The sequence below is a fragment of the Hibiscus syriacus genome, unplaced genomic scaffold (assembly GCF_006381635.1).
Source record: "Hibiscus syriacus cultivar Baekdansim isolate YM2019G1 unplaced genomic scaffold, ASM638163v2 tig00110691_pilon, whole genome shotgun sequence".
In the NCBI taxonomy this organism is placed as follows: domain Eukaryota; kingdom Viridiplantae; phylum Streptophyta; class Magnoliopsida; order Malvales; family Malvaceae; genus Hibiscus; species Hibiscus syriacus.
The window spans coordinates 401,585-424,188 of record NW_024062826.1 but is presented as its reverse complement, the minus strand read 5'-3'; the positions used below and the strand labels follow the sequence as shown (position 1 = coordinate 424,188).

Here is a 22,604-nt window from a genome sequence, read left to right as displayed (position 1 = left end):
CGTTGCGATAGTCAGAATCGCGTTGCGATAGTCAGAATCGCGTTGCGATCACGTGTTATCGCGTTGCGATTTACATATTCGCATTGCGATTTACATATTCGCATTGCGATTTACATATTCGCTTTGCGATTATGTAAAATCGCAACGCGAATTTCGAAAATCGCAATGCGATGGTCAAAATCGCGTTGCGAATCTGGAAACTGAATTGCGATAATGGAGATCGCGTTGCGATTTAGAGATCGCATTGCGATTTTGTTGGTCATTTTGGCAAATCGTAAAATAGTTGGTTAAAATCGTATATTATAAGGAATTTTCGATTACTGAAGTTATTTTCTCATAATAGAATGATAGTAAATGGACCACTATTCACATGCGAACTATAAAATAATATTTTTAAAAAATAAAGTTGGATCACCATTGATAACAACTTCAAAGCATAAACGTTTATATCGTATATACTAACAAATATTGTTACTCACATAAAAAAATGTAAAAAAAATCATGTTTTGTCATGCAGTGCTTTCACTCGACATGTTACGAGTATTAAAGATATATATATTTTTTCTTTCATTAAGATATTTTTCTCTAAAATTTTTATTCTAATAAAAATTTTACGAGACATATTATTTTCATATACATGTTATGAATATTTATTTAGGTTGATGTCTTAGTATAAGTGAAATTTTATGTATAAAATAAGATTTTGAAGTATTTTATTATCAAGTTTTTTATATTTATATTTATTAGAATTGTATATTAAATTTATTATGATTATAAATATAGAAATTGACTTTCTGTGTACTTCATATTGAAAAACAATACTAGTATATTTTTCTCTTTTATTCTTGTTTACTTTCTTTATTTTACATCACAACTAAATTAACAAAAACTACTAACCAGAACAGCTAGGGTTCTCATTGTTTTTCTCTCTCTCCGCTCGGCTGCTTCAACCAATTCGAAACTAGGGTTTAGCAGAGAGATTTTAAAACTACGATGACGACAGTCGTTCCCACCTCCGAAGAAGATCCCGTGCTCCCCGTGGTCCGATTCACGGCCGAACTCTCTTGGGCCGATGCCGGGCCGGAGGTGAGCTCAACTCTATCCTCCCAAAACACTTTGAAATCGGATTTTTCAGTTTTTTATTATATTTTTTCGTGTAATTATGGTGAAAAAGGTTGCGGAGCCGCAAGTGACAAGGCTTTGTATGGAAGCGCAACAGTGTATGGTGATGGAAAGATGGTTGGATTTGGCTTCTTTAATGCTTACTTCTGCTGAGATAGTCTTTTCTAAGGTCTCCGATAAAGGTATTATTTAAATAGAATTCGGAGATTTATGAATTGAGATAATTTCTTAGTTCATTCCATTTTTCGATTGAGATTTTGAAATATTAATTTAAGGTGTAATTAGTTAATTGGCAAAGGATTTAGGTACTGTTTTGTTGTTGCGTTTGATAAATACGTTTTTGACTATAAAAACAAAGAATGCTTTGAAGAATTTACAAATTAATGATGTGAAATTATTTGGAGAATGAATGGTTGATTTTTGTTTTAAAAGTGGAAAAATTAGTCTGAACTGGATTTGTGGTATAAGTCATTTGTTCCTCTTTAATAAATTAGTTAGGATTTTTCTTTTCTTTCTTTTTTCGGGTTACTTTTAGGAAAGCATGTGAAAAGAGAGTAGCAAAAGCAACCGTCGAAAATGGAGTCTTCTTACATGGTGATGTTTGTTCTGAGATTATAGATACTTTGGAAATTATGATTCTGTAACAGTTAGTATTTCTGCAACTTATTTTCTTGACAGAAGAGTTTAGATTTTGTTGTTCAATACAGCATTTAGACCCTGTGAATAGAATTTGTGTAATTAGTGTAGATAAGACAGATTGAATGTTCTTTAGAATTCCCTTGTTTTCTTTTTTAGAAATTTCTATTTGAGCTGCAATGGCAAATTGTAAGTGAATTGAGTTGATACTATTAACATTCTGTGAGGATACCCAGGACCGGACTTGTATGAATTCTACTATGCATTTTTTTGTTCAGTTATGATTTCTACAATGCTGTGATAGATAATTCATAAATTCGCATTGAAGTTCTAGTTTTGCAAGTGATAGATAATTCATAAATTCGCATTGAAGTTCTAGTTTTGCAAGTAAGTAATTTCTTTTATTATATTTATTCAGATCTTGAGTGTATCTTCACTGTCATCTGCAACCTTGTCTCAAAACTCGAAAATGCAAATGAAGAACTTGAGGGGGCAAAACTCATATCTACAAAAATCACTCAACAACCAACTGACAAGCCTGCAATGCGCTTAAAGATGTAATGTCCATTGATGTCCATATTTCTAGCTTATTGAAGTTTTAATGTCTTTCTCTCTCATGTTTCTTATTTTTTCTTTCCAGCTTGTTTAATCTCTATAATTTGTTGGAGGGCCCGAATAGCCGGTTCTTTGTGTACATGCAAGCCTTAAATTTGGCCTTGAATGGGACAGTCACTGATCATATTGTACCATCTTTCAAAAAGATTGATAGTTTCTTGAAGGAGTGGAATATTGGGGTGAAGGATCAAAGGAACCTCTTTCTTACCGTTGCAAATGTACTTAAAGAAAACAAAAGGTATATAACAACCCCAAAGCATACAGTTAGATGCCCTTACCTATATGCGATTATTCCTAATATTTTGGTTGCACTCTAACATATACTTCAAATCCAGCTCAGGAAAGGATTCTTTCAAATTCTTGGCCAAGTATTTGGCAACTTTCTCTGTTGAGGACTCGTATGTAATGACGGAAGCCAAGGAGGAAGCTGTGCGTGCCATTATAGAATTTGTGAAGGCAGCGGATATGTTTCAGGTATTTTAATCTTTCTAATGTTGCAGATCCTAGCTGATCTATATTTATATAAATGCACATATTTTCTTTTTTAACCTTTTTTTGCTCCCGCCAACAGCCCCCCTCCCCTCTCCCCACCACCTTTCCATTCTGGCTTTTATACTATTTCTCGGCAACCCCCTAAAGCTTTGGTTGTCTTGTTCCTACATTGCAGCTGAGCATTCGTATAAATTTTTGTTGCCCATAGATTAATTTTTGTTTCTTTTTTTCTTTTCTTTTGCAGTGTGATTTACTAGATATGCCTGCTGTTGGGCAATTGGAAAAAGATGGTAAATATGTGTTGGTCTATCAACTTCTGAAGATATTTTTGACTCAGCGATTGGATGCCTACCTGGAATTTCAGGCTACAAATTCTACCTTATTGAAAAGTTATGGTAATGCTTTGCCTTCCATTTTACCTATTGTACAGGCTTTTTTACGTGGGGCTAAAGTTCATCAGTAATTTGTTGAATTTCAATATTGCCGCTCTCCATGGTTCAGGTCTTGTTCATGAAGATTGTATAACAAAGATGAGGTTGATGTCATTGGTCGATCTGGGGTGTAATGAATCTGGACAAATTCCATATGCCCTCATCAAGGATACTCTTAGGGTAAAGTTGCTTAGCTTCCTGTTTATCACATTTGATTCATAATATAGGTTTTGTTGTCAGGGAAAAGATATTCACCAGTTATCGAGCCATTCATCTGTTTGAATGTTGGACTTTTCTTTGATTTGATTGAGCAGGGGAATGTGGCAAGCCTCATCAGCACCATTGAAGCAAACAAGGTTGTTGAAGAAGGCTCACAGGCGATGCAAGGGCTGGCAAATCGGTAGAGCATTTTTGTTATACCTATTCATTTATGTTTGTTTATCCCAACAGTATACATGAGATTTAAGTTATGGTTTTAGTTTAATAATGAAATGGAAATTTTGAGTGTGCATTTCTTGATTCTATCTTGTCAAAGAGTCTAGCTATATAAATAATTACAGGAAGCTTCAAGAATGATTAATTTGGATAACAGCAAGTAATGTGTTTTGGTATGTCAAAAAATGGTTCGAGGAGGTGGGATTATGTGTTCCACCAATGATTAAAATCAGAAGCAAATGACAGAAGCTTGATGATGACCTAATTTATCTTTTAAATCCTAATTTCAATTCCTTTGCCATCGTCGGCCGTCCCTAACGCCGTCAATCAACCGAACACCCAATGACGTATGACTGACCAATCAACCACGGCCAAAACCTCTTACTTTTACAACCGGCCGAACACCCAACGACGTTGAAAATCAATACTTTGTGATTCGTCGATTTTCATCGCTATTGTCGATTTTTGCTGCAATTAGAGATTGGATTAGGGGATTTTGGCCTTGGGTGTTACACGCTATTGGAATTTTGGCTGGTTAGTGACAACGACAATGGCAAAGTGATTAAAATAAGGGTTTTTAAAGTTTTTGGATTCTTTTATAATTTTAGGAAAAAAATGAGTTTTTTTAAAAATATTTTTAAGTTTTTTTTATAGAATAAAAATTTTAAAATTTTATAAAATCAACACATGTCATTTAACAGTAGAATTTAACGATCGTGACGATCCAAACACTTAAAAGTGTAACATTTGAAACGTTAAATATCTAAATTGACCAAAAAAATAATTTAGACACCTAAATAGTAAAAAATATAGTTTGGACACTTTTTTTTATATTAAGCCTATATTTTTTTTTTCTATCAAACTAATCTTAATTTAAAATAATTTAATAAATTCTTAAATTTTAAAAACATTATCAATTTAGTCCTTGTCACTGTTGTCGCAACCACCACCTTGACCATTGGAATCTACCATGGTGCTAAAGGTGACCTTCAGTGTTGGCCCTGCAGGTTAAAAAAGTACTCTCCAAATTTCCTTGAGTTTCTGTTCTTGAATTCTTATAATTTATATGTTGTTTTAAAATATTTTTATGTTTGTTTAACTTTATAAATTAAAATTTGATTAAGGATTTTACGAATAAAAGATACAATATCATTTATGATGAGGAGACCAAAACAATGACGATTAAGGTTGTATGTTGCGATCCTTTGAAGCACGGGGATAAGTTATGATGCAATGTGGCGGATCCATCAAGAGCACTGAGATCAAACGACCTCTGAAACCAGCTGCACCAAAACCGAACACTAACACCGAAACCAACACCGACACCAGCACCAATACCAACACCGTCACCAAAACCCACACCATCAGCAACACCGGCTCCAACACATATACCACACCAAAGCCTTGTCTTCCACCGCTAATTGCATATCCACCCATGGTATGTTGTTGCACGAAATATTATACAGGAGAAGAACGATCCCTTCATTCATCACTTGCATTAAGAAATAATAGTTACTAAATATATTGCTACTAGCATGCAAAAACATAGCTCTATAACATCATAAGATGCCAGGCAAACAAATAGCAGGTAAAGTGATCATCAAAACAAAAGTAAAAAAACGAGAAATTTGGCTGTAAAAACCAAGTAGAAATGTGTTGCTTTAGAGCCCATCAAGTGGACTCAGTGGTTAAAGGGAGTGTTGTTCTCCTATAAAATCTTGAGTTCAAGTAGTTACATCTACATGGTGTGTGCATTATCAATGATTAACCACATGTTATTAGCTCATAAACTCCATTTTAACAAGTAAAAATGCTTACCAGGGAAAGCAAATACATCGACCCATACAAGGCATAATTATCCAAGCACTTGCAACTCTTATCAATTGTTAATTCTCTGGGATACTTTGTTTCCTTATACAATATTTATTGTACAATCTCAACAGTCTTCAACCAATGTAATTGATTCCCTCTTATAAAAGCTCTAGACAAACATTTTTCTTAGAGTTTGAAAACAAATGTGTATACATAATATATATATATATATATATATATATCCAAAACATATACATATAATAATTAATAACATTTTTAAGTATCATGGGATTGTCGAAGTTGTTGCCGATGTTGTGTGGCTCAAGACTCTACTAATAGATATGGGAATTTCATGCTCTAGTTCTCCTGTTATTCGGAGCGACAATATAAGTGCCATAGCTATGAGCGTCAACCCTGTGTTTCATTCACGCTCGAAACATATTGAGTTGGATCTCCATTCCATTCGGGAAAAGGTTGCTGCTGGTGGTGTCAATATTAATTATGTTCCTTCCCGACATCAGTGTGCAGATGGTCTCACTCACCAAACCATTGTCGAGGGCTTACTTCTCCATGTTTCGTGACAGGCTGCATGTGTCTGGGGGTGCTGTTGAAACCGTGGAAAGCAGGGAGCATGTTAGCTATTAGATAATTTTAAAATATTGTTGGCTGTTGGCTAATAGATAATATCAAATGTTGTTAGACGATTTCAAATATTAGCTGGCGTAACCAACTAGGACTCTTCTAGTAGGTACCTGTAGAAGGATAAATAGAGGTTTCAATGGAATAAAAAAGCATTGCTTTTTCTCAGTTTACAAAGTCTAACATTTTGTAGCAACGACAACACTGAAGGTCCATCTTCAGTATCATGGTAGATTCTAGTGGCGGTAGTAATGACAATAATTAAATTGATAAAATATTTAAATATTGATGATTTGTTAAATTATTTTTTGAATTAAGACAAATTTAATATGATATATAAATTTTAAAAACTAAAATTATTATTATATCATGTCACACTACTGTTTCGTGAAGTGAAGGGTTAAATTTAATGATGAGTGACCAAAACAAAAATAAAACATAATGTTAAGTATGATTTTAAGAGAAAAAAAAATAAATGATTAAAATAGAAATATAAGAATATGACCAAACAAGTAATTTACCCTTATTTTAAAAAGAGAGGGTAATATGTCTATCTATATTAAAGGGTTTGTTTACTTAGAATGATTAAGTGTTAAATGATTCAAATACTGAATAATTCAGAGACTTCATAATGAATTAGTTCTGAATCTGACATTCTGTTTGATAATGACTCTGAATTATTTAGAATGTACTTCTGTGCTGAATTATTTCGTACTGTTTTATTAAATCAGTCGTATTAAATTATTTAAAAATACGAAATAAACGCGCTCACCTCCGAAGAAGATCCCGTGCTCCCTGTTGTCCGATTCACGGCCGAACTCTCTGGCTGATGCCGGTCCTGAGGTGAGCTCAATTTTAGCTTCCCTAAACCCTGATTTAAACTCGGACTTTTCAGTTTTTCATTTAAGATTTTTTTTTGTAGTTATGGTTAAAAGGTTGCTGAGCCGCAAGTGACGAGGCTTTGTATGGAAGCGCAACAGTGTATGGTGATGGGAAGATGGTTGGATTTGGCTTCTTTAATGCTTACGTCCGCTGAGATAGTCTTTTCCAAGGTCTCCGATAAAGGTATTATTTGAATAGTTTGTGAGATTTATGAATTGAGAAAATTATACTTTTCTTAGCTCATTACTTGCATCGATAGTGCTTTCGAAATCTTAAGTTAGAATTAGTTAATTGGAAAAGGAATTTTAGGAACTGCCCTGTTGTCGCGTGTGCTAACAATGCGTTTGGATATAAAAGCAATAAATACTTGGAAGAATATACAAATTAGTGATTGAACTTTTTTGGAGGATGATGGTGTTGATTTTAGTTTTACAATGGAAAATTACATTGGAGTTGGATTTACGGATTGATTCATTTTTCTCCTTTAATTGATTAGGATTCTTCTTTTTTTCCCTCTCTTTTATTTATTTTGGATTAGTTAGTATGTGAAAAGAGAGTAGCAACAGCAACAGTGGAAAATGGAGTCTTATTATGTTGTCATGTTTAGTTCCAAGATTATCAATATTTTGGAAATTATGATCTTGTAACTGTTAGTATTTCTGCAATTTATTTTCTTGACAAAATAGTTGAGATTCCCTTATTTTGGTTTTTAGAATTTTTGCACTTGAGTTGCAATGGTAAATTGGAAATGAGTTGAGATGATACTGTTTACATTCTGTGAGGTTACCCAGGACTAATATGATTTCTACAATGCTGCCATAGAAGATTAAAAAATTTGCATTGAAGTCCTGCTTTTCTAGTAACGAATTTATTTTATTATATTTCTTCAGATCTTGAGTGTATCTTCACTGTCATCTGCAATCTAATCTCGAAGCTCGAAAATCCAAGTGAAGAACTTGAGTTGGGAAAACTCATATCAACTAAATCACTCAACAACCAATTGATAAGCCTGCAATGCGATTAAAGATGTAACATCCAATGATGGTCCATAATTCTAGCTTATAGAATTTTCAATGTTTCTCTCTCTCATGTTTCTTATTTTTTCTTTCCAGTTTGTTTAATCTCTATAATTTGTTAGAGGGCCCAGATAGCCGGTTCTTTGTGTACATGCAAGCCTTAAATTTGGCATTGAATGGGAAAGTCCTGATCATATTGTACCATCTTTCAACAAGATTGATAGTTTCTTAAAGGAGTGGAATATTGGGGTCAAGGATCAAAGGAACCTCTTTCTTACTGTTGCAAATGTCCTGAAGGAAAACAGAAGGTATACAATAACCCAAAGACATACATTTAAGTGCTCTTAGCTATATGTGATTATGAGTTATATTTTTTTGGTTACACTCTTGCATATACTTCAAATCCAGCTCAGGAAAGGATTCTTTCAAATTCTTGACGAAGTATTTGGCAACTTTCTCTGGTGAGGATTCATATGTAATGAGTGAAGCCAAGGAGGAAGCTGTGCATGCTATCGTATTGTGAAGGCTCCAGACACGTTTCAGGTATCTTAATCTTACTAATGTTGCAGATCCTAGCTGATGTATATATATAAAAGTTCATGTATTTTTGTTTTAAGCTTATTTTATTGTAGTCATTTCTTTGCTTTCTCGAGGCTTGGACAGCCCCCCCCCTCAATTCTGGCTTTTACATTTTTTGGCATCCCCATAAAGCTTTTTAAATATTTGGATTGTCTTGTTCCTACATTGCAGCTGATTATATGTACAAGTGTTGGATATAGTTAATTATGCTACTTTTGGTTTTTTTCATGTTTTAATACATGAGTTAACAATAAAATAGCTTCACGGGGTAATTTTTAGCCACTCACATGGCATATTTTGAACAAAGAGAAGGAATATATATTGCTTATTATGGAGAGGTATTGTTTTTTACATGAGTTTTACTCATCTTTCTAAATTCAAGTTTAAATTTGAACTAATTTTTCTTTATGTTAGACAAACCATTTGAAAACTCAATGTAATAATTAAGCTTTTTCCTTGTTATTACCTACGTACCAAACGTGATATTAATGGTCTTTTTTTTTTTTGTAGTGTGATCTATTAGATATGCCTGCTGTTGCGCAATTGGAAAAGATGGATGCTAAAATATGCGTTGGTCTATCAGCTTCTGAAGATTTTTTTGACTCGGCGATTGGATGCCTACCTGGAATTTCAGGCTGCAAATTCTACCTTATTGAAAAGTTATGGTAATACATCGTCTTCCGTTTTAACTATTGTACCGGCTTTTACATGAGCTAAAGTTCCTTGGTAATTTGTTTAAATTCAATACTGCCACTCTCCATGGTTCAGGTCTTGTTCATGAAGATTGTATGACAAAGATGAGGTTGATGTCATTGGTTGATCTTGGGTGTAATGAAACTGGACAAATTCCATATGCCCTCATCAAGGAGAATCTTAGGGTATAGTTGCTTAGATTCCTGTTTATCACATTTGACGCATAATATGGGTTTTTTAATTGCTTTATTTCTTTTTGCAGATCAATGACGATGAGGTGGAATTGTGGGTTGTCAAGGCAATAACTGCTAAGTTAATCGAGTGTAAAATGGATCAGGTTGTGATTGTGAGGTAAGCCGTTAGCTCACTCTCTCACTCTCATATGATGCATGTGCAATTCAAGTTTATTTGATTTCATTCCTTTGTCCATTAAATTAATATGGGGGCTCCTTCTTCTAATTGAGAAAGAAATCGAACTCTTTGTTTAACATGCAGCCGCTGTACCGAGCGCCTTTTCGGACAGCAACAATGGCATTCCTTTAGATTGAAACTAGCAACATGGAGGGTAAGGAATTAAAGTACTTAATTTAAGATATTCACTAGTTATCTAGCCATTCATCTGTTTGAATGTTGGACTTTGGTTTGATTTGATTGAGCAGGTGAATGTTGCAAGCTTCATCAGCACCATTGAAGCAAACAAGGTTGTTGAAGAAGGCTCACAGGCGATGCAAGGGTTGGCAATTCGGTAGAGCATTTTTGTTATACCTATTCATTTATGTTTGTTTATCCCAACAGTATACATGAGATTTAAGTTATGGTTTTGGTTGGTTAATGAAATGGAAATTTTGACCGTGCATTTCTGGATTCAAGAAGTTACGATTCTTGTCCACGAAAAATAATTACAGCAAAGCTTCAATGTAGGTGTTTAATGTTACAATTGTTACCATTTGAAGTGTTTGATTCGTGATGATTGTTAAAAGATTTCATTAAAAATCAGTTGATTAATTTGTATTTGACATGTGACTTAATTTAAAAAAAATAAAAACTCATAATTTTTTAATAAAAAAAATCTATTTTTTCAGAAAATATCACAAAATTCATAAAAGCTCCATACAGTTCTACGCACCGTCGAGCCACACATCCGCCGGCCACCATCCATACTTTCGTGGATTGCAAATTGCAATCTGCAAATTACGGTGAACTTTGTGAAGAGCTGCTCTTTAGGTTATAAAATCTAATGGGATATAAAAATTATGATGAATGAAATGCTTGTTTAGTTTTCTTTGCCGCCGTTCTCTTCTTTTATTGTTCTTGTACTGTTTCTTCTTTCTGCTATTGCTTTCTTATTTCGTTTAGTTTTCTGTTTTAATCTGTTATAGGATATTGGGATTTAAGGTTTAAATTTAGGGATTTGGGGCAATGACGAGATATCTGACGATAGAGATCCGACAATGAGTGGGTAGACGGCTGACGACAGCTTCGTCGCAGGCCAGCCAATGGGAGATTGATGCTTTGGGATTAAGGATTTTAGTATATTTTTTTAAGATTTTAGATAAATTGTAGAGTTATTTTAAATAATAATAATAATTTAATTTTTAAATAATAATTCCATACTTTCGTGGATTGCAAATTGCAATCTGCAAATTACGGTGAACTTTGTGAAGAGCTGCTCTTTAGGTTATAAAATCTAATGGGATATAAAAATTATGATGAATGAAATGCTTGGTTAGTTTTCTTTGCCGCCGTTCTCTCTTTTATTGTTCTTGTACTGTTTCTTCTTTCTGCTATTGCTTTCTTATTTCGTTTAGTTTTCTGTTTAATCTGTTATAGGATATTGGGATTTAAGGTTTAAATTTAGGGATTTGGGGCAATGACGAGATATCTGACGATAGAGATCCGACAATGAGTGGGTAGACGGCTGACGACAGCTTCGTCGCAGGCCAGCCAATGGGAGATTGATGCTTTGGGATTAAGGATTTTAGTATATTTTTTTAAGATTTTAGATAAATTGTAGAGTTATTTTAAATAATAATAATAATTTTAATTTTTAAAATAATAATACTAATTTTAAATTTTAAAATAATGTCTGATACATCGACCAAGAAAAAAATGCATAGTTTTATTTTTGTATTAAGTCAAATATTTTTAAACTGGAAACACTTTTGAACAAAAGAAAAAAATGGAAACACTCTAGTCTGTAGGGAAGGGAGGTTGAAATTTCAATCGTTTGTATTGCAAATAATGAATCAGAAACTCAGATTTGTATAGAAAAGGTCCATCAAAATGTGAGGTGAAGGTGGTGATGGAACCCCTAGACTTTTATCACATTCAAATGTTAGATATGAACAAAAACCAAATCAAATAAATAACATGAGGTCCCTTCTTCTCTAACTTTTTTTTTTCATTTAATTTAATTTTATATCTCTAATAATTTAAATAGTAATCAAATCAAGTCTTTCTTTAGTAACTTTTAGGTTGTACAGAATGTTGGCATATTATTTTTATGCATACTAGCTACTTGTAAAGCTCAAATCTTAACCCCATGCCCGGTTTTTGTACCGGAAGGTCGGAGTTCAAGCAATGAACATGTTCTCAGCTTCAGAAGAGTTGATTACTTTCTAAATACATATAAAGTTTCTATCCAAATCAAGTGGTCCTGTGATTTGTTTCTTGGAATTGTAGGAAACTACTCTTACTTTAACATGTATGCTGCAGATATTTGACATTCTTGTACTTGGATATTGTTTACCATTTTGGAACTATACTTTGGTGCTTGGACCTTGTAGTTGCCTCCTTACCAGTGCCGTGTAGATTCCATTCTCCCGGAGAAGATCTTCATGGGTTCCCCTTTCAGCTATCTCTCCCTCAGATATTACGGCTACGGTGTCTGCACTTTGGACTGTTGATAGTCTGTGTGCTATGACCAGAACAGTCCTTCCCCTCATTAATGAATCCATGGCATCCTATCCACAGAAAAAAAAAGATTGTTAGGATTTTATTCGGATAGAGAGCAGGATCGAATAGACAGATAAATCCAGCAACTTCCGTCTCACCTGGACAAGGTATTCACTTTCGGCATCCAGAGCACTCGTGGCTTCATCCAATAGCAAAACTTTCGGATTCATCAATAGTGCTCTCGCAATGGCAATTCTTTGCTTCTGGCCTCCCGAGAGCCTCAAACCACGTTCTCCGACCATTGTTTGATACTTCTCCGGAAATTTGTCTATGAAGTCATGAGCATTAGCCATTTTCTGCACCATTGTAGTTTATCAGATTACACGTATAAAAACAATGAAATCCGCGAAGACGGCTTACAGATATCAATCAAAGAGGAAGAAGTTAGAACATGATCAAGACTCACAGCTACAGATTCTATTTCTGAACTGCTCGCTTTTCCACAGAACCCATAGGCAATGTTCTCCTCTATAGAACAATTGAAAAGAACAGGCTCCTGGCTAACTATACTTACCTGCATTCCATAAGGCCAGAAGAGTCAGGGTGTTCAAGAAATCTCAGGACATCGAAATAATCAAGTTTTTCTTTTTAAAGCCATAGATAATGTGATTGAGCACCAGAATGGGAGATAAAAATGTTAAAAGCATTTATATGAAGAATTCATGCAATTATTGTATCTGCAACATGAATCCAAAAGGGTGAAATGACAACATGGTAGTCTGTTCATGAAAGCGATGTAGATATTGAAAGATGTCAGAAACACAGATTCCTACCTGTTTGTGAAGATATTCATGTGATATTTCCACTAAAGGAACCCCATTTAACAAAATCTCTCCCTTCAAAGGATCGTAAAATCTCTCGATTAAGTTTGCAATTGTGGTCTGCAACAGATAAGAAATTTAGGACATCAACTGTTGAAATACTCCAACAGAGAAAAATGGAAAAACAGTAAGGGGAAAAGGGATGATAATGTTACTTTTCCACCACCACTTGGTCCAACAAGTGCAACTTTGGAACCAGGCTTTAGTTTCAATGATATTCCCTGAAACTCAGAGTGTCAACCGATTCAAATCATGAAGTACAAAAATCGATAAATCATAATTGAAGAAGTTGACTTGAGCAATGCCAGTCTATGTACTTCCATTTGGCCCTTGTTTTACCCTGATCTTCAATTTTATCATGCTGCAAATCCTAAAAGAGCGGGCCAACTGAACCAAATCCAGAGCCATGGTATAACAAGGAAAATCATTACCTTTAGTATCATATGACTTGGTCGAGAAGGATATGCAAACCAGACATCTTTCAACTCTACATCTCCATCAGGATTTCTGTCATCGACAATATAACATCATGAACCATAAGCAATCAAAGTCTACACAAAAATGGTAATATGAGGTAAGTGATTCTTGATTTTCATTTTTATGAGAATTGTCATAAAACTTCGACTTTTTCAAGTATACTGTAATATAACTTACCCTTCTGGGCGTTTCTCTCCAGATTTCGGCATGCTTGACACCCGATCTAGGAGCTGGAAAACTCTCCTACTTGCCCCTGCAGCTTTCATGGCAGTTGAATACAATCCAGATAAAGAGGAAACTGCGGATCCAACTGCAGGTGGAGAGAGATACTACATGAAAATTTGAGTGGAAAAATCCTGCCAATGAAGGCAATCCATTTATAAACTACCGGATCAGTTAAGCTTTGAATGTTGTTTAGAATATATCAGCAATAATGAGATGAAATGCTTTAACCATCATAAATGACCAGAAACTGAGCAAAACTTGAACATTGGGGAAGTACCTGTGAGGCTATAAAGGATGAAGGATGTGAGAGAACCCACAGTCATAGATCCTATTATTGTCAAGTAGGCACCGTAGGTCACGACGACCATAACCAGAACATGTGAATGCAGCATTTACTCCTCCAAAGAATAGACCGACTACTTTCTGTTGAATAGAGCAGTAGAAATTATGCAACGTTTAGCTTCCGACCATGTGTGTGTGACAGGAATATATATAAGAGTGAGAGAGAGCAAGTGTTAGCATCCTCAAACTCACAGCTTGTTTTAGTCCAAGCTTCAGTGTCTCGTCAACTTTTTCAGAGTAGTTTGATATCGCAAAACCTTCTTGAGCAAATGACCTAACTGTCCGAATGGCTCCAAAAGATTCCTAAATATTAAAGTAACTCATGAAGGGATAGACTATCAAATAAACGATAATGATATTACCAAATATAGAGGAAACCAGATATATTTGATACAGACCTCAGCAATTGATGCTGCTACAGCAGCTGCGGCTTGTGTTGAGTGGGAGAGTTCCTTCAGGTAGCGTCCAAATTGTCGTATAGCAACGGAAATAACAGGTACTACAGCCAAGGATAGTACTAAGAGAAACAAAAAGCTACTATGAGTGTGCTAAGCTCATTTGATAAGAGGGTATTGAACAACAACAAAAAAATCACATACAAGTTAATTTCCAAGATGACGAAAACATGAAGAAAACACCAATACAAGCTGTCGTTAGATTACGGAGTGCCTCAGAGAGATTGGTTGTTGCTGCATTTTTTATATAACCTGGGTGTCCTCAGATAGCCTGCTGAGGAGTTCCCCTGTTCGAGTAACATCAAAGAAGGCTATTTCCTGTCGAACAATTTTAGAATCAATATTTCTGAAAATTGAATTTCGAGAGAAGGCTGATATGAGCTATGAGCAGAATAACAGTCAAATCATTGGCTGCATGAACCATGAATTTTAAAATCCGGTGCAGTAATCATTATAACTTGGGATAGTGTATAACTAGTTGCTGTCTAATTGGCTTGACCTGCTGAATAAGATGACTGAATAAGTCTCTCCTAAGGCGAGCTACAACCCTTTCGCTGGCAGAATTAAAGAGCCATGACCGAAGTGTTGTGCACAAAGACCTAAACAGATGAGAGAAAAAGAACTTTAGTGTCAAACTTTTGAAGCTAAAAGAGCAATTACATAGATTTTAACTTTGATGCAAGAATAAGGACACAAGAGGTTAAGGAAATATAGATATGGAAATTCCTAAAACAGAACATATCTTCAACTAAATTACATCATCATAAACTCATTCTTTACTTGAGACTATTTTGAGGTTCAGTATATGTTTGGCATACACCAAAAAGTATTTTGTAAATCTTAAAAGGAAAAAAAATTAAGTTTCAAATTCTGAATTGGTGAAACATTTGACATGTGGGCAGAAGTATCATCAAGCATGATGTAATATATTACAGCCCTCTAGAAGTATTTGGTATCTAATTTCTTACTAGGTCATCACACATTCTTGATATGTAAAAACTAGTTAAGATTGTAGTAGGAACTTCGCTATAAGATCAACATTTGCAATATAGCAAGCGAAAAAGTATGAAGACAAGGTAAGATAATTTGATATTGTTTTTAAGATAACCTATCGCTATACCCCGACTTGTTTTTTCTTGCAGCATTTCAACAGACAAGTTTGTATTATGGAAACATCAGAAATCTCAAAAAAAATGCATGGATAAGGGAACAGTCTTGATTTATCTCTAGCGGTAAAGGAAGGAGCATGTGCAATTCTATAAGAAAAAGATTTGTTCTTTCCAAATTACGTAAAACTAGATAAACACATCTAATCATTACCAGGTCTAAATATATCACAAATCAATGAATGTCCAATTATTAATAAATATATAACTAGAAATAAAAGGAAATTATTAGAACACTAGAACCTGAAAATCAAAAAAGGAAAAGGAATACCCTACTACAACGATCACCACAATGTAAATTACAGTGTTCTTGACAGCCTGCAGGGCATCTGATTGCTGTTCTGGTGTCCTTATATCTTTTGAAACAATGTCTATGATCATTCCACCATATTTAGGCTGCAATATAAGCATTTTAACATTATGCAAAAATGAGGAAACGAATGAGTAACGGCAGGATTGAAACTTATTTCAAAGTTAAATTCTGCTCTAGATTTCTGAAATTGTCTCATATGAACATTTCCAGTTGAGCTTCCGGGAAAATACAGTTTGAAGTAAAAGAATTCCTTTTTCAGGCAATTTATGCTTTCATAATATTTGGCAGAAAGGAAAAAAAAAAGAGAATGTCTGACAGAACAACTCATAATCTTGCACTACATTACATTTCTTTCACTTTTCAGAAGGCAATGCAATATACTTGTGTAAAAAACGGACACTGAACCTCTAAGACATTCTCTGTAAAATAGGTTACCATTAAACAAAATTCCTACTTCCTATTGGATTTCATAGGTGAAAAGCTAGGAGAAATTAGGGCAGCTAGTGGTTCTAAGGGGGAAATAGTTAAGTTTACATACATCATGATGAGTTTTGCATTTTGTAGTTTTAGTTCAAATTTGGGTTTATTTCTACAGCAGAAGTAGAGGTACTCCGAGTGATGGAAATACAAATTCAAGGAAACATAAATAAAACGCTCAACTATAAACAAAATGAACCAGAAAATGAATTTTTTAAGCACAAATAGTCAACGATGAGCCAATCCTACTCCTAAAATGTGTCTTTTGGTTAACAGCAATGAGTTTTTACTCATTTTTCATCTCAAATAATTATTGATTATGATCACAGTAGAATATAAAGAACTGAGTTTGAAGAACAAAAAAAGAAGAATTGGGACATAAAGAGACTAAAGTTTGATGTAAGAAACAACATACAATCAAGAGACTTGTGACGGATCCAATCAATAATGCAATGGTGGCAATGGTTATCGTCCCAGCTTCTGGCTTTGCCTGAAAATTAAGAGGGGGGGGGGGATTGTCGCTTAGGTGGTCTTAGAACACCATGCTCAGAAATGATGAGAAACAAATTCATCACTAACCAGTGCAAATACTCTGAAAAATCCAACATTGGCTGCCTGAAAAGGTCAAAATAAAAATAGTCTTTAGTTCCCAACAAAATAAGCTAATTAGGAAATAAAAAAGTAGGAAAAATAGCTTCAACTATCACCTCCACTGCATTGCCATGCTCAAGGTCTGACAGAGGACTGTCAGCTGGCTGTTGGCCATTTGTTTGCTTATTATCTGCCTGGACAAAATAAAGTGAATTCTTTCCATTTAACCAGTGTTACTTTTTCTACCAAAATGAAAAAGCCTTCTAAATAATGTGACTTGCTTATATTAAATTTCAAAATAAAAAAAATAATAATAGTACTCTTCTAATATTATTTTAGCAAATTTTTTCCTTTCAAGCACCCCACCCCCCAAATAATAAAAAAAGCACAGATTACAACTTATTTTAGGTATTTTTTAGCTTCCGTGAAATAATCTCAATTCCAATTTTTCTTACTTTAGCTATGCTTTTTCTTTTCCACTTAATGCTTCAAATTTGTAAATTGTAACTAAAATGAAATAGTATGATTACAAAAACCAATCTTCTAAATTCTGTCAAAATTTCTAATAAAAATCTAAGAGGATTTTCAATCTGAAAGAAAAAGGAACCAAATAGTCACTAATTTAAGCCTAAACGAACTAAAGAGGTTGATGTCATACACCACTAGAGAGAGAGAGAGAGAGAGAGAACACAATCAAAGTCAGACTCAAAAGGTTATGCTAATAAGTGTGAGACATCATTATATATTTGAAGCTATATGTTTTCATATTCATATCTGAATACCAATAGTTCCCAACAAATGAAAAAAAAAATCTGGTAACATAGCTGAAAAACCTACTAGATATGTAGAGAAAACGATAAAATATTTCAAGAACAACCCTTTCCAGGTTGCAGTCTAACACTGCAATACACAAAATTCAGGTGTTTCAACATATCCTCCCCCCCCCCCCCAAAAAAAATTATTTCAGAAACCAACTGATTAAAAGAATGCATAATTGTGAACAAGACTGATCAATAAACGAACCCAGAAAATCAAATCAAATTATAAAAAAAGAAAGAAAAGAAAGATGAGACAAGAGAAAAAACGAACCTCCTTGTCCAAAAGCGGCACTCTTTCACTTCCAGAATTAGAAATGGGCTTTGAAGTCTCATCTAAATTCCGTTCCTTCCCCATGAAAACAATCACCACAGTAAAAACTGATTAAACCCCAAAGCGGAAATTGGAAAACTGGAGTTCCTTTGTGTATTTGTGAAGTCAATGCTTGAAGATTAGTTATCCCTAGACTTTCTTATAGGAAGTAATCACAGACACAATTTTTTTTATTGGATGGTATTAAGTTCCAGGTTTTCTTCCACACCAAGCATTGTATTTTATTGTTATTTACAGACTTATTGATAATTGTCAACTTTCTATCGCGCGACGTACATACTTTTAAATTATTTATGAATTTAGAATAATTTTGTGGGTTAAGTTAAAAGGAACATGGTAAAATAATTTGATTAAATTACCTATTTATTATCTTAATTATTTTTATTTTTTTATTTTAATTATTTATTATAAAAAATATATCTAATTTTATGTTTTATTTTTATCTTGGTCACTATTCATTAACAGATGATAATATGTCACTGTATAATACTCCAATCGTCTCATAATTTGTGTCTCATGTTGAATATGCACATAGTTTTAGGAGATATATTTGACAAAGAAAAATGACAAAATTATCCATAAAATAATTGATAGATTTAATAGATTTATTTTGATAGGTGTAAAAGATTGTAACATACAAGGATAAACAAGGAAATATAAGTATTGTTGTTTGTTGACTTTTCTAATAGGACATTCTGAATGAGACAATTCTAAAAATCAAAAGAGCTACAATTAGTGAGATGAAGAGTAACAATTTTAATTTTAAAACTTATGTTATTCCATGTAGTTATTTTCATTGAATTTTGATAGAAGCTTAATGGTCACTAATCAAAATAGAAATGGAATAGGTTTAATATAAAAACAAGTACTCAAACTATACCTCAAGTTAATTTTCAATTATTTATGAATTTAGAATAATTTTGTGGGCTGAGTTTAGGGATGGGCATGGGTCGAACCCGACCTACCCCGAGAACAAGGAATCTTCCACCCGAGATCCGACCCGATCGAAACAATATTTCACTGACCCGAACTTGACCCGACCCGAAATAATAATAAAAACATTATTTTTATTCAATAAAAATAGTTACTTAATTGAAAAAATAAAATATAGAGGGGTATAATTGTAATTATTCCTAAATATATAAGGTAAAAATTATTTTTTTCGGGTAGGGTCGGGTCATGTATCTTTCACCCTAAACCTGAACCCAACCCGACTTGAACATCATATTAAAAACTGACCCGACCCAAACCTGATTTTTTTTTAAAAAAAACCCGACCCGATCAGGTCAGGTTCGGATCTCATGCCCATCCCTAGCTAAGTTAGAGGAAAATGATAAAATAATTTGATTAAATTGCCTTTTATTATTTTATTATTCTAATTTTTTATATTTTTATTTTAATTATTCTTTTATATGATTATATTATATTTTATGTTTTATCTTTATCTTGATCAGGTCGGTTGGGTTTTGGTTGAGAGTGTTTTCAAGAGGGTTTTTTTGGGTAAGATTATATAAAATGATTTTTTTAAGGATTTAGGGATATTTATAAGGGGATCATCTTGTAATTATAAGACTTTTAAATTATTTTTGCAGTCTCTTTTATTTTGATGTATAATTCATTTTGGTCAATTGTTGTAAATTTTCCATTGAATTTTGAATTAATTCAATTCAATCCCTGTTATATTTTTATATTTTTACAATTTGACCCCCTAACTTTTATTTTTCTCCTTATAGCTTCCAAATAACTTCAATTTGACCTTTAATTTCAAATGTTTTTAAATTTAATCCTTCTTTAATATTTATTTTAATTTATTATTTATTTATTTTTCATTTTCGTTTTATCCTATTTTATTATTTAATATCAATTTGGTGTTTTAGGACAATTTTCATTGGTCAAAGGTAGATAATTTAGTTAGAACTTTTAAATTTCAATTTAGCTTTTATTTTAGTAATTAAGACAACCGAGAAATTGAATTGGTACCGAAAGGGCACTACAGGGGTGCTAATCTTTCCCTGGCTGTAATCGATTCCCGAATCCAATAAATTTCTGGTAAAATGCAGATCAGATAAGTGTAAGTTATGGTATCCGATCGACCAAATTAAAATGATCGATGGTGGCTCCAACACATCACAATTAAGTCAAAACCCGATTTTGGGTCCATCCGATGGACGGTTACGACAGATTGGCAACTCCGCTGGGGATTGGTAAATGAGTCAAGCCAAAATTAATTTCCGGTTGTTTTCTTAAGCGAAAATTGTAAGTATAAATTATAATTTATCCTTTCAGCCTTTATTATTTACCTTTGATTATTATTATTTTGAATAAATAGTTGTACTGATGTTTTTTCAATGATTTCAGTTTTTTTCAAAATTCAACCTCAGACTCTATTCCGAGCTCCAAACCTTTTTTAAGTGGAGGTGAAAGTGACGCCTTCATGAGAATTTATTCTCCGTATAGGCCTAGCAAGTAACCTTCGGGATTCATATATCTTATGTCTTCGTGTGAATTTTATCTCCATACAGACATAAGGGAATGCATCCTATCGAGTTTAACTCGGTCCACATGAGCTTGTAATGGGCTTAAGACTAAGACTCTAGCAGGCCCAAGGGGGCACCGGCAAGGATAACTATGGTACCTTTTTTAGAATCAAACTATGACGTTGCAAGGAATTAGAGTCCACCCCAAAAACCCATTTCAAAACCTAGGATATTTGATTTATTTCCTGCTTTATTTTATGTTCAAAGCATGCGAATTAGAAATTTATGTGGTTAGGATTTGTTTAAGAAAATAACATGCGAGATAGAGATTACGCCTGGGTAGGAATAAAAGCACGGGGGTAAATATCATATAGGGTAGGAATTTTATTTTTATTTTTGTCTTACAAACTTGTTTCATTTCATTTTCTTCATTTTATTCTTATGATTTGCATCATTTAAAGGGGTATTGATCCGCAAAAAGTGTTCGTTAAAACTTAAAAAGTATGCATTAATGGACAAAGGGGTTATAATGCAAGAGGTTAAAATTGCAAAAGTTCGACTATGGTCAGAAAAGACTCAGAAGGAAAAGGGGGACATTCTGCATGACAACTATGTGTAAACCTGGCTGGTTATGCTTATGTCAGCCTTAAACAGAATGATACACATGAAGTGCGAAATATTTGGGATAGTTGGAAAATTGACAGAAAACAGAAGTTTTGTCAGCGATACGGTGATATTGAACACCTTCTCTATGTCAAGGTAGATGAACCTTTAATCTCAGCTTTGGTTCAATTTTAGAATCCAGGGTACAACTGTTTTACTTTCAACCAAGAAGACATGGTTCCTACAATTGATGAGTATACCACATTGTTACACTGCGAAGAAATCAGAATGGACTGAGTCTTCATCAAATATATCAAGAGTCAGTCTTTCAAGAATGGGTTGGCAAAAGTTACAGGGGTTAATGAAAATGGGTAACAGAACGAATTCAACAAAATAAAAAAGGGAGAAGGAATTACTTCGACTCACATCAAGTAGTTAATGAAGAATCACCCTGATGAGTGGAAGGCGATTGATCTTTTTGCACTGAGTATCTATGGCCTGGTTATTTTACCTAAAAGTTTGGGATATATTGAGGCAACCGTGGGGGAACTATTTGAACAACTTCCCAAGAGAGTAAATCATGTTCCAACAATTCTATTTGAGACATTCCGTTCACTAAGTCATTGCAGAAAGACTGGCGAATGACGTTTTATAAGGTGCACACCACTACATCAGGTTTTGATCCATTGACATTTTCGGAAAACAGACGGGATTTTCTACCACCGATTCAGTACCTTACTCTCATTTGGAGGAATTCCTACAAAAAAATGACGAGAAGGTATTCCAAATGATAAATGGGTAAAAGTATTCACGCACCTCCAGGACAAGGACATCGTATGGAGAGCCCCTTGGTTGACTCATAGCAACATTCTTTATCGGTGTGGAGACTCAGGAATAGTAATGTTACTTGGGTTATGGGGAGGTGTTGGTTATTCTCTACTTTTAGTGCTTCGGCAATTTAGGGCACGTCAGTTTGTTCTAGTCACACATGTGATATATGGATCTGAGTTTGCATACCATGAGGACAACTACAAGAAGAATGTTAAAGAGGTAGCTGAGTCATGGAAGAAGATATTCCATACAGAGGTTGTGGTTACGAAAGATATACTTACTCCAGATTATAGCCAGTCCCCTCTGAATTGGAGATAGCAAGAAAAGAATTTGAAGCTAAAAAAGAAGAACTGAAACAAATATTGAGAGA

General features: G+C 34.0%; 1 protein-coding gene and 1 pseudogene across 1 annotated transcript; one reads left to right on the top strand and one right to left on the bottom strand.

The window, feature by feature from the left end:
• Positions 1-894: 894 nt before the first annotated feature.
• On the top strand, positions 895-10,146 carry LOC120138442 (eukaryotic translation initiation factor 3 subunit M-like). The gene is made up of 10 exons (XM_039153903.1): positions 895-1,086; positions 1,175-1,304; positions 2,177-2,315; positions 2,399-2,611; positions 2,709-2,847; positions 3,110-3,260; positions 3,367-3,476; positions 9,615-9,703; positions 9,848-9,917; positions 10,012-10,146. Exons 1-10 carry the CDS (start codon positions 994-996, stop codon positions 10,099-10,101), a joined length of 1,224 nt encoding a protein of 407 aa, XP_039009834.1. The 5' UTR covers positions 895-993; the 3' UTR covers positions 10,102-10,146.
• Positions 10,147-11,827: 1,681 nt separating this feature from the next.
• LOC120138379 lies at positions 11,828-18,502 on the bottom strand (annotated as a pseudogene).
• Positions 18,503-22,604: the final 4,102 nt, after the last annotated feature.

What these genes read in the sequence shown, in the direction of transcription:
- LOC120138442 (XM_039153903.1), top strand. Translation starts at nt 994, where the DNA reads ATGACGACAGTCGTTCCCACCTCCGAAGAAGATCCCGTGCTCCCCGTG. An exon ending in GGGCCGATGCCGGGCCGGAG is followed by an intron (nt 1,087 to 1,174) that starts GTGAGCTCAACT and finishes ATGGTGAAAAAG; the next exon opens with GTTGCGGAGCCGCAAGTGAC. An exon ending in TTCTAAGGTCTCCGATAAAG is followed by an intron (nt 1,305 to 2,176) that starts GTATTATTTAAA and finishes ATATTTATTCAG; the next exon opens with ATCTTGAGTGTATCTTCACT.